General features: G+C 37.3%; 1 protein-coding gene across 1 annotated transcript; it reads left to right on the top strand.

Annotated features, from left to right (window-relative positions):
• Positions 1-998: 998 nt before the first annotated feature.
• LOC117497991 (secretory phospholipase A2 receptor-like) lies at positions 999-13,041 on the top strand. The gene is made up of 6 exons (XM_034150038.1): positions 999-1,023; positions 7,244-7,342; positions 8,598-8,638; positions 11,102-11,501; positions 11,835-12,176; positions 12,635-13,041. Exons 4-6 carry the CDS (start codon positions 11,219-11,221, stop codon positions 13,039-13,041), a joined length of 1,032 nt encoding a protein of 343 aa, XP_034005929.1. The 5' UTR covers positions 999-1,023; positions 7,244-7,342; positions 8,598-8,638; positions 11,102-11,218.
• Positions 13,042-13,282: the final 241 nt, after the last annotated feature.

Raw genomic sequence — 13,282 nt, 5'->3', positions numbered from 1 at the left:
GCAGGGGCACTTAGGGGGGGCAAACAGGGGGCTGTGACGCGTAGCTTGGACCCCCCTGTGGCCCGATTCCAAAATAATAAATCTATGATAATGCAATTAATGTAAAATACTAAGTTACTGTGCTTTTTTTCAGTAATATAATTTCAGTGAGTTACTGGAACAAATGTTGTAACTTACACAAATCCCAACACATATTAAGAAATACAATAAAACCAAAGTTTTTCATAAATAATGTATTTATTACCGCAAACTTATTTTATTCTTCTGTATCTTGGGCCAAAGTAACTAAAACAATAAAATAAGATGATAACAAAGTCATTGACACAAACTCTGTTACTTAATCAAACACCAATAATGGTATTTTATGCTTTATTATGCGCTCTGACTTTAAACAAAAACATTTTAAATCTCCTTCTTCCTGCATTACATGTGCCTCTCATTAAATGATTGGCCCCATCACGGCCCCGCCAGTAAAATTAGTCTAGAACCACCTGCACCCACTTCTATTCCGACTGCCTCAATGTATTGGTGTTGTATGTTATCGTCTCCGTTCTCCCCAAGAGACCCCTCTGGGACGTAAGACTAAACGGTGCTTGAATGTGTGTGAATGTTAATTTCTGCCTCTGTATGAATGGGTGACAACGGGTGAATGCTGACCTGTTTATGTAAAACGCTTTGAGGGCTCATAAGTATTTATTAAGTAAGTAAGTATTTCTTTTGAGGATAAAACCATTATTTCCAAACTTATCAGTGTAGCTTTCAGCATTTTTTAAACTATGTTTGTTGGACAGTCAGCTTTCCGGGTCCCATCTCTGGGTTTTTTCCATTACATCACTGTATGTAAATGTCCTGTCATAACTGATATGGACTTCTGCTTTGGATCAATGGTCGCGACAGAGATCATAATATTTTGTGTTGTAATATTCAAATGCTGGCAGTAAATTAGCGACATATTAAACATCTATTGGGAGAAGTCTAAACCAGTATGACGCAGAGAGTGAAGCGAGGAGAGAAGAAACCAGCGTAAGTTTAACCTCTGTTATGTCTCTTATTTTGATAGAGTTTATTGTAGTAAACATTGTATTGTGAATGTATCTTTTTTCCTTCAGTATTTCTAATTTCTAGTATACTTTCTTATAATTTAATTCTCTATAACTTTCACGAAGGGTGTACACAGTTACAGAAACTCTTTATAATACATGTTTAGGTTGCCATACCCTTGTGTGGCAGGAATTGACTGATTCACACTTGCGTATTGTAACTGGTTCCTCTCATATATGTATCGCATGTGTGGGGGAAACTTCTGTTGCCGCGTCAATTCTGAAGAACTCTACCCCAGACCTGTATTTAGCTAGTTCAGAGAGAATAATCAACATTGAGCATAACAAGACAGAATCATAACACCTCTATCAGCTGACTCCAACAGGCAGGAACAGGGAGACAAAGCACTGAGAGCACAGCAGCCAAGGTAACAGGTGAGTGTGCTCAGTCAGGACAGCATGAACTGATACATTGGAACATATTTCCCCAACAGTTCCTCTCTTTTTATCAATTTTGATAACCTAAAAACCTTAGTCTAATAACATTTTGTTCATTACTTAAATCAATGGGAATCTTCAGATTTGAGTGTGGACTTACACAACATCAATTACATCAATAACAATCACATTAAGAACAACATAATACGACTGAAACATTCAATCACAATGATCGAGACAGCCAATCATAATAGAACAATCATCTCTTGTCAGTGTTTGGAGCATCTTTTGTCAAAAGCATAATAATGAACACATAAAATCATATATACATAATAACAAAAACATTTATTTTAAACTAATATGTTTTAACATTTACTCATTAGTTAATGGTTGTATAGTAGCCTGAGTTTCGTGCAGCCTTTAGTTTTACTAGGTGCACTGTAAAAAAAAAAACGTTGTTTTTACGGTAAAAACCTGGCAGCTTTGTTGCCAGAATAATGATGTAAAAAATACGGTAAACTGTAAACAACTTTACAGAACAACGTGTATATTTTACAGTTTAAAACTGTTGTAATTTACATTTTAAATCTGTCATTTCAACAGCCCTTTTCTGCTGAATTAGCATGATCACGTTGCTATTAAACTGATTATTTCAGTAAGATTTACATGCAGTTGTTGTCTATTGTACATTGAATCCCATTCAATTTTACAGAAAAATACCAAACAAATAACACTGTTTAACTGTAAAAGCATCAGTGTAATGCTGTAATTTAACTGAATGTTCCCGCAAATTATAATCAAAAGTTGTGTATAATTTAGTGTATTTTGCCGTAGTAATGACGAGTTTTACGGTGAAAGCAACATCTAAATACTGCAATTTAAATTTTCTGTAAAATGTATTTATTACAATTAAAATGCAGAAAAAACTGTTCTATGAATATCAATCTCAAATATATAGCATAAAACCGCCTGTAAGGATTATTGATATATAAAAATGTTTTTCCTATACATTAGTCAGATTGAAAGATTTCATTTAAACTACACCTTCACTAAACCTTCGTATATATATGTTTGACTATTACCAGAAATGTGAAGAATGTAATCCAGGGTACACAGATTAAGCACTTAAAATTTAAAATGCAAAGCTAGATAAACCTCAAGAGCCACTGTATTAAAAGTTGAAAAAATTCCAACAAGAACTTGCCTTTCCAAGAATTTATTATATATATATATATAATAGCAGTGATCAAAAACATCTGTCATTTCTCAACATACATATTGGTAAAACATACAAACTAAGGCTGCACAATAAACAAACAGCTCACATTGTCCAGGAAATTCAAGCTGAACAAAGTTGAGAGGTTACTTGCATCACATCAAATGATTTATGGGAAATAATGTTTTTAAATATTTTAGTACTTTATATGTCTCATCTCTTATAGTGGGCACCTGTATAATATAATACTCGACTGTCACAGCCACAGACTGAGCTGTAACTTAGCCAAAATAAGGGATTGTCTTAGTTGAATACATGTTCATTGCTAAAGGAAGTGTGTACGTGATGAAGCTACAGTTGCAAAACACATGTGTGTGTGTCTAAGTGAGATAGGTGAAGAGGTAGGGTCAGCAGAGACCCTTCACTTCAGAAGCAAAATCCCAAGTGGAAAACAAAACAAAACCACCCAGTGGAGTGTAACACGTCAACATTTTTACACTCAACAGTGATGTCCTGAGCTTTTACAATGACCTTAAAAGAATAGTTTGACATTTTGAGAGTTACATATTGCATTTTTTTAAATTAGTTAAAAGAACATGGGAAAAAAAGGCACTTCAAATTTTAACTACGATTTAAACAATCAAACAAACTGTAACTTGGGCACATCGCCACATGCCATTGATCTTACTGTCCATATTCAGACATCACGCCACTCATGGTCCGAAAGTTCCTGTATCAAGGTGAGGACTCTCGGGTTCACCTGAAGACGGGATGCACGTGTCTTCTCCACTTTGGTGCCCTTCTCTGGGTTGATGGAGAAAAAACACCTTAAAATAAAAATACAAACAAACAACAGAATTAATAATAAAATAGCTTGCCTAACAACAAAAAAACTTCACATCAATCTTATTATTTTGAAGCCAAAATGACAATTATCTTAACCCCCAATTCACTGAAGCAGCTGCTTTAGATTTGTTGCAGTTTAATAAAATTAATTGTTGGATAAAGCCAATCCCAAAAAACACATACCTCTGGACAAACTCCAGGGTGGATGCCAGCTCTGACGGGTAGGCGATGTTGAAGCAATAATAGCTCCCAAACATCATGGACAGGGCAGAAACCAAGGAGGGGATGTTGTCCTGTACTATGTTTCGATCCACACTCAGCATGAATCGCCTTGAAGAATAGCATGATCGTCCTAAAAAAGAAGAAAAACACAATTCAAACTAAATTAAAACAAGACTTGTCTTCCTGAAATATTTCACAAAACAATTTTAGCACACATTTTAAGGTCTGTTAAATTGCTCACCATCAATACAAAAATGTATGTATGTGTATTTGCAGGTTAAGGGGAGATAAATGTAATGTCAATTTGACTTGCTTTTAGGGGATAGTTCATATTGTTTGAAGGGGGGTTGTAGGAGCTACAGTTTGGAGAAACAGAGAGGAGAACCAGCAGACAGCTAAGCAATGCACTGCTGTGGACATAGTTAAGCCACCAAAAAAACTAAAACAATATTACTCTTAGTGTATGCTATATTAAAGAATATTTTCAAAGCTCTACCTTTCTGTCAGACAGCTATACAGTCTGTTTCTGATAGGGACTGAAGCAGCAGGGTACATTTGTGACAATATTATAAATATAGCGTACACGTAAACTGAATTTTTAGGTGGCTAAAATACGTTTCGCTGCTGCACCCATCCACAGCTTTACATACGTACCCGTACTCCTGCCTGTTCCTCCAAAGACATGCAAGTAATACACTGACTATGGATAAGTATCCATAAGCATCCAAACTAGCCCTTTACGAGCTTACGTCTCAAATTAGACAGAAAAGAGAGAAAGAAGTGGCAGAAAGAACAGAAAAAAGTAGACTGCCCGTTAACTTTGAACCCGCTCAGATGTAGCTTCAAACCCCCCACTTCACAACAGCATGAATTAAACGAAAATAAAGAGTTCAGCTTTTAGCATGATACTTCAATAACGTTACCAGACTATTTAAATTAACTCCCGGTCAGTAGACGTTATAACTATGACTGCAAAATGCACTCAATCACAAACAGAAGCTAGCATTGTCCTGACAACACACCGTTGTTTGCTTGCAGTTCGCGCCAACACATTTGAAAAAACACTTATGCAATGCAGAACATAAACCCTCAACGTTTTGCTGCAAAATGCACTCAATCACAAACAGAAGTTAGTATTGTCCTGACAACACACCGTGTTATAATTGAAGTTTGAAGAAAATAAACGGTTAGCTTACCAGTGCTACAGATGTGATCCTGCACTCATGTGCACACAGCTCCGTGGCAGGCAGACTTGAGACAGACTTGGCCGCATCCTGAGCCGTAACCGTTAACCTGCAAAAACGGCAGGTAATCATTTTTAGCACGCTAACATGACTGCCCGTTAAATTTGAACCCCCTCAGATGTAGCTTCAAACCCCCCGCTTCACAACAGCATGAATTAAACGAAAATAAAGAGTTCAGCTTTTAGCATGATACTTCAATAACGTTACCAGACTATTTAAATTAACTCCCGGTCAGTAGAAGTTATAACTATGACTGCAAAATGCACTCAATCACAAACAGAAGCTAGCATTGTCCTGACAACACACCGTTGTTTGCTTGCAGTTCGCGCAAACACATTTGAAAAAACACTTATGCAATGCAGAACCCTCAACATTTTGCTGCAAAATGCACTCAATCACAAACAGAAGTTAGTATTGTCCTGACAACACACCGTGTTATAATTGAAGTTTGAAGAAAATAAACGGTTAGCTTACCAGTGCTACAGATGTGATCCTCCGCTCATGTACATACAGCTCCGTGGTCCGTGGAAGGCAGACTTGAGAGACAGACTTGGTGCGCACTGAGCCGTAACCGTAAACCTGCAAAAAGTTGCAGCTCCCGCGATAATTAAATAGTCCAATGAAATAACAGAAACAAACTCTACTGCTCAGTAGGCGTGTCTCAGTTCAGCGGCCGTTTCCTTCGGAGGCGTTTGATTACTGTTTGGGCTGTCTGCCGTGGGCTGCATTCCACTCCAAATAGCCGGTCGGCCGCAGAATCCAAACGCCAGCTGTTTTATGGATTCTCATTTAATTTCCAAGAATATCTCAGTACTGGGTTATTTCCAATTTCAAAAATAAACATATGTATTAAACAAATAGAAATAAGAAGTAAGTATATTATAGTATATTCAAGAATGAAAAAATATAAAAAAACATGATTTTAACACTGTCATGTTGTAATTTTAACTGTATTGTATTGTTTTATGTATTACAGTTTTTCTGTGTTCAAACCACAGTAATCTGTAAATTATACAATGAAATATAATTATTTTAACATATTCTTAATGTGAATTTAACAGTTTTGTTTGGTTCAGTACTTTACGAAATATTACTGTAAATTAAACACTGCTTCATTGTTTCTCTATTTACAGTTTTTTGATGTTGTGATTTTACAGCTTTTCCCTGTTAATTTCACAGACTTTTTTTACAGTGTGGAAACATTGTCTATAGAATGTGAATACATGTAGAACTAGACATTAAGAGGCCCCTGACATTAGGCCTATTTTAACAATAGTATTACAATTTAACATGTATCTGAACCAAATGCCCTAAGTGAAGCCGTTAGTCTCATCTGACTGACCCAAGGGTTGGTGCTGGTGTGACAGGGAGACTTCCAAGTGTTTAAAGCAGATGTCATGCCTTCAGTTCATGGCTCAGTGGGGGGGAGCAGACCCATATGAGACAGTATCAACGGCTGTAATGTTCGTCTGCCTCCTGAGTCTTTGGAGGAGGAGGTGCGGCAGTTTGAGGAGTGTCATTCTCTCTGGGAGCAGGAAATGGTGTCCATTCTCGGACCAGACCATTAATGTCATGTAGAGCAGCCATAGCATCTCTGTGACTGCACTCAGCCGGACTGTAGCAGGGCAGAACTGGGTGACTTTTAGTGAAGCCGTCCAAGGCCATAGACAAAATGGAACCACGTACTAACAAAAGGGACACAAGGTCATCAATGTCTCTCTTTACCTTTGGCCTGGTTGAAAAACAAATTAGTGGAAAAAATGTGGAACACTAATCCATCATCATGTGACATTTAGAGTTAATTTAAATAATTACTTATGGGTTGAAGTCAAATTAACATTAACATTAGAACTAAAGTCAGTCAAAATTGGACGTGCACGGATCAGAATCTATACACCGTTTTCCCAGCTCTGTAATGAAAAGGATATCAAGATTAGGTACATTACAGGAGTGTTAAAACATCCAAACATGCATACTTATCTTATTCTAGAGGACAGGTCTAATGTTGTGAACCAAATTATCAAGTCAAAGTTGTTTTATTTATTTTATCTTAAAATTAAAATTAAAATTAATTTGATTAAATAATTAATCTTGAATCACTAATAACTCCAAAAAAGGCAACAACTGTTTTCCCTGTTACATCGTGTAATTGATATTCTTTCCATCAATGGATCATATATCCACCATGATAGACGTCTTTGACATCTGAGTTTTAATATTCAAATGTTTGTCCAAAGGTGGCTCAAAGAGAGCAGCGACCTCGTGGATATCTGAGTCTTCACCAGCACATCGAGAGAGACGGAGAGAGAAGCAGCTGACAGGACGACTCAGGAGAAGTAAGTGTGATTCTGTTCAGTCATTTTCATATTTTGTTTATTTTTGAGAAAATATTCTCCTTCAGAATATTTTCCAAAGGGGAGGAACATTTAATGAATCACATCTCAATCAGAAGTAATGAAATCTAAAACCCTATTATGTTCATTTATTCCCTTAAATCATTTGTTTCTCTTGAAATCACTTGGAATATTTTATGTATTTGTATTAAAATCTCAATGTTTCATTTTGAATCATAAACTTGATCTAATTTTTCAAAAAAGTTGGCACTTTACCAAGAACGCTGGACATTTATAATGAAAACCAAAACATTTAGTCTGAGTCTAGTGGACATTTTCTGCCCTGAGTTTTACCTATCAGGTTCATGTTAGGTTTTTAGAGCTTTGTGGGCGATGTATGCAGCCTGTCCCGTAGACATTACTCAGGGCTGAAAACCCCACTATTTTCCTGCTTTAAAAAACGGTGGTAAATCTTAAATGTTTTATTGTAGACGATGTGTATACACAGCAATCTCACTCTCAGTTCAAATAAACACAATGTAATTTTCATTAGGGTAAGTTCACCCCTAATAAAATAATTAACACACATCTTTAAATCGGACTTATAAAAGCAACGATACACAATTTAATTAAGCTTTTATTTCAGTTTACTTCTCCGTTCTGGTTAAAGAACCCATAAAGTCTCACCAACACCTAAAACATAGTGTATGTTTTTGATAGTAGGCTACATGTGAATAAATAAACAAAACAATATAGAACTAGAAAAATATAATGGCCTTGATAAAAAAACATGAAAAGTCAGTTTTGTTGTACGGCACTATACTGTTATTGTTTAGTTTCTAACTGGTGTTTGCATGTTTCATTCAAATAAGACCTTTTCATCTGCTAAAAATACATTTTACGGTGTGTGCCTACGGTGCATTACGGAGCCCCTAAAGGGACAACAACAAAGAGAGAGAGACAAAAAAGAGAAGTCGGGATAACGAGATACTAACCCGTGATCCCGACTTTTTTCTCTCTCTTTTTATTTATTTGTTCATGTCCTTTAGGGGCTCCGTATGTTACTGATGGGGTTGCTTTAAATGTGCCTTTTCTCTCCATTTACATCTTCATTAAACTACTGCACAGAAGCGAGTGGTGCAGTCTGTGTTTGTGTTCATTTAACAGAAACATTAGATGTTCAAAATAGTTTAAATGTAACTGACATCATTTATAAGATTTATAAATGATCAATAATAATATTGGTTTCATCTAACAGAGCAAAGATGCAGTGGATTCAGTTCGTGCTGATTCTGATGGGTAAGTGGATCATCTTATCAGATTTGTAACTGATATCACATCTGGAGCAGGCACGTGCACACATAGACATCAAAGTGGGCTTGAGCCCCTGCCCTTTTTCTTCCTCCAGAGAAAGTGCCCTTTTACTTTTTACTTTTACTGTCCCATGTTATGCCGGCTTTTCTTGGCTTATTTTGAAGGTGAGTGGTGATGAACAAATTACTAAACTGCGAGTGCCTCGAGTTTACAGGTAATTAGCTAAAAGCAGGGGCGGACTGGGACTCAGCCCGGGACTCTCGACCGGCCCACTTCGGTACCGCCGGCCCACCTCGGTACCGCAAGTAAATTATCAACGGGGAGGGGGCGGGGGGTGCTAGTGAGTTATCCGAGCGGCCCACCTCGGTGCCGCAAGTAAATACCGCGAGGAAATTGTTGACGGGGGGGGTGCTAGTGACTTATCCGAGCGGCCCACATCGTCCGACCGGCCCACTTCAGTACCGGCCCATCGGGATTCGTCCCGATGGCCAGTCCGCCCCTGGCTAAAAGACAATAACAATGATAGTTAACTAAGGCTACTAGCTAATGGATAAGTTAGCTCAAGGTTTAGCTAAGGTAATTGATCATGGGCATACAGGCTAATGTACTGTACTTAAGGGGAGACACTTAAAGTGAATACAATAAAATGTGTATCTAATAACGTCATCACAATCGCCACATTGATATGCAAATTAGGCGTTAACTAGGCCTAATTGTTCCTAAACATGGAAGCTAAATAAACCAAAATAGTAGTACATGAAAAAACGATATTTTTGCCTGTAATGTCCTTAAACAGTAACTTCATAATTTTGATTGTTGGCTGCTCATGTAATAACTATTAATTGTACTAGTTTGTTGTCTGCTGTTGTGCTTAGTGAATACTAAAGAAGACCATTGTCTCCGTGTTAGCTGATTATTTTGTAGAATTCTGTTGAGTATTAAACAATTGCGTGAGTGTGAGGGTATTAAAAATAAATTGGTCAGTAAGTCAGAGATGTACAACTTTTTGTTTTAAAATATTTTTTTATAAATGATTATGGGAAGTGCCCTTTTTCTCACTTGAGCACCCGCCCCCCAAAATGTCTGTGCACGTCCCTGATCTGGAGTCATGAAACTGCTCACTCTTCATAACAATAAAACGTGAAATAAGTGTCCTCAGAGCTCCGTTAATAAGCCCTTAGCCTGTTTTTCAGGTCTCAGGCTCGAAAATGACATTCCCAGAACAAATGACCATATCTTCCCTTCTAAAAGGGTTAAATTAATAATCTTTTTTCTCAAAGTAATGATAAACCTGTGAGTTGGATGTAGAAAAGTCAGAATCAATATAATTATTTTAAAGAAAATTCAGATTTTACATAGTAAAAAACTGTAAATTATAGTGTCCATCCAAAAATTCTTTTTTACTTATAGTGAAAACTACCCTTGGATGATGGTAAGGTAGACTCAAAGCTTTAGGAATCCAAAGTACAACATATAATAAGTACCCTGTATCAAAATTGATGCAAAACAAGTGACATTTGACCTTTTTAGAGAGATTTAGCAAAAAGAAACCACTTCTGGGGTCATTTGGGTGGATTTTCCATATATCTGGCCCCCCTTGCTCGATTTTGATGGTTGACACCTCTTTCTGACCGTTAGAGCCAATAGAATCGAAGGGGGAGTCCCCCACACACACTCATTGTGAAGAGAAAAGGTGGGGGCTTCGCGCATGTAATTTAGCATCAGAGTGAACCTATCTCTAGCTTTGACATCTGGAAACGGAAAAGCAGTTTTAATGCTTATGGATTATCAGAAATCATTTAAAAGGGACACAGACACATTGGATTAACCTATGGATTAACTTCAGCAGCGTTTTTATCGTTTTAATGCCATTGAAGACCACTTTGGAGAGACTACAGAGCCAAGGTAAAAATGTTAGCATTTTTAGCTACCTAGCGTCACCTGTTTTGATGTCCGTTTTTGCTTATAACATCGCAAATACGTATAATTCAGTGGTAATGTGGGTGTCCATTGATTCTGTGTCACCTCACGATGTGAAACGATGTCATGGATGTAGAGAAGAGATAAATAATAAGGTTTTGTGAGTGATTTTCGGTGCAGTAAGGTGTTAGCATTTTTCGCTCGTTGCTAATTCAGAGGCTCAGTGTTAGCATTGTGGGTTTTCTTTTGAAAAAAAAATTAAAATGATCAGTTAGATGAGTTTCTTCCCGTTACATGGATATAAAACATTCATAGTTTTATTAAATGAACATGCCTTCAGACACTGTTTCCTGCAAGATGTTGCTGCAGTGCCCCGGTACCGGGGTCTCTCGGGCTTAACATGTTAAGATGAAGGGGATGATGTAAGTGGTGGGGGTGATTCTAGTAGTCATGATTTTGATTTAATGATCAGAAGCTTGTCATACTGTCAGCTCCATCACTGCAGAATTGTCTGTGTTTTTACGTCAGTGTTCCTTCTTCACATGTCACCTCTATGAGTACCACTTCATTCAAGAGGAAAAGACCTGGGAGGAAGCCCGGAGTTATTGCACAGAGCATTACACTGACCTGGCCACAGTGTCTGACATGAGAGACGTGGAGAGACTGCCTAACTCTTCACAGACTACAGACGCCTGGATTGGACTGAGGAGCATCAATGAAAGAGATATCAAAGAGTGGCACTGGTCTCTGCCGGGGGAGAAGTACAATCCTACAGAATGTGAACCAGGATGTGCGCCTGAATGGGGTCGAAATCCAGATGAGCCGAACAATCTAGGTGACAATCCAGAGAACTGTGTGGTGATTAGGGCCCTAAGAAAATGGCACGATGTCCATTGTCCTGAAATCCATAAGTTTATCTGCTACAATGGTGAGTATAAGTCACTATTAACGCTATATAAATTATATCACAGTGTGTAACAATAGTTGACAGATAACTCATGTGTTATACGCATGTGTAGAGTTAAATTAAATTGAAAAACATTTTTGATTTTCACATTAAACATAACATTATTGGTAACTGTGATGATACAATTCTACTTGTTTAAATACATTGTGATGGTAAAGCATGGCCTATTTTTTTATGCAATATACATTATTATACCAAACACTTTCGTCAAGCTGAAACTTAGATCGTGTTCGTATTATTGCAACATGAAAAATATTTTTGAAACTTGTAAAATGTGTCTTTTCATTCTCACAGAAACAGGGCAAGAGAAATACTTTGTAATTGATGAACCTGAACTGAATTGGCTTCAGGCTCAGAGCTACTGCAGAGAAAATCACACTGACCTGGTCAGTGGAATCACACACATCAATTCAACAGAATTCAAGGAACGGGTCAATAAACTCAATAATCAGGGTCTGTGGATCGGCCTGTTCAGAGAGATCTGGAGTTGGTCAGATGGGAAGAATGTCTCTTTCAGACACTGGGATCCGGACTCATTGGAAGATGAAGCCTCAAAGACTTGTGCTATGACTACGCCAAATGGAAAATGGAGCTCCGACAAATGCATGGATCCAAAACCCTTCTACTGCTATGACGGTGAGTTTTGGAAAAGTCATTGAATGTTTTTTTGTTTCATGTTTTTTGTTAAATATTTATACATGTATGTTGAATATCCTTTTGTGGAGAAAATATGTATAATACACACACAATTAGAGATCTGGATAATTTGTTTATTCATACTAGAACAAATATTATTTTACTTAAAATATATAAAAACGTGAAAGAGCAGTTTTAAATATCACTAAGCAATTTGTTTGTTTTTGTCCTTAAGACAGATCTTTTAAACCTGGCTTTTACAGAAGGTGCCACATCATTTCTGGCCTTATTTTTCCTTGTCATTGGTTTTCATTGTATTTGTATCTTTTTAACTTAAGCAACTTTCTTTTTTTTCCTTTTTTAAAGAAATGATCCTTATATGAAAGGTGCTATGTTATTGAAGTTGAGAGTTGTTTTGCAATAAATGGTTACCCTAACTAAAAAAATGTCAATTACAGACAAAGTGATCCTGATCAATGAGAGTAAGACTTGGGATGAGGCCCTGACTTACTGCAGAGAGAAGCACCGTGACCTGGTCTCCATCACTGACAGTCACCAGCAGAGATGGGTCCACGAGAGAGCCAAGATGGCCGACACTCCCGTCTGGCTGGGAATGCGCTACACCTGCACTCTGGATCTGTGGCTCTGGGTCATTGATCGTCTGGTCTGCTATAACAACTGGGCCCCAGACCAAATGGATGAGCAGTGTGGCATGGCTGGAGTCATGGAGAGAGATGGAAAGTGGTACCTGACCATAAAAAGTTTCATTTCATCTGCGCTAAGTAAACCCATTGGTCTATTTACTGCTACAAGCTCACTCTTCTCTAATCTGTATCTGCTCTCTGGGTTTATTGAATGGCTCTAGTTCAAATATAGAAATCACAACCTGAAGAGGGGAGAAACTAAATTACTAACAGAATTATTATTATTAATTAATATTATTATTAATTTATTTTTACTAATTGAGGATTAGAAATTGAGAAAAATGGGCGACACTAAATGTAACGTGTTTTTGTCTCTGTGAACATCTGAATTACTTTATATGTTTTTGTTGTAGTAGTTATTCATATAGTGCGTGTATATTTATCCTCTTAAAGTGTGAAACA

This window comes from Trematomus bernacchii, unplaced genomic scaffold (genome assembly GCF_902827165.1).
Source record: "Trematomus bernacchii unplaced genomic scaffold, fTreBer1.1, whole genome shotgun sequence".
Classification (NCBI taxonomy): Eukaryota; Metazoa; Chordata; class Actinopteri; order Perciformes; family Nototheniidae; genus Trematomus; species Trematomus bernacchii.
The sequence above is the reverse complement of the archived record's forward strand: the minus strand, read 5'-3'. Positions and strand labels throughout refer to the sequence as shown.

Bases quoted from the DNA above. Each gene is read 5' to 3' on its own strand.
- LOC117497991 (XM_034150038.1), top strand. From the start codon at position 11,219: ATGAGAGACGTGGAGAGACTGCCTAACTCTTCACAGACTACAGACGCC. The intron at 11,502-11,834 runs GTGAGTATAAGT...TCATTCTCACAG, and splicing joins TAAGTTTATCTGCTACAATG to AAACAGGGCAAGAGAAATAC. The intron at 12,177-12,634 runs GTGAGTTTTGGA...TGTCAATTACAG, and splicing joins ACCCTTCTACTGCTATGACG to ACAAAGTGATCCTGATCAAT.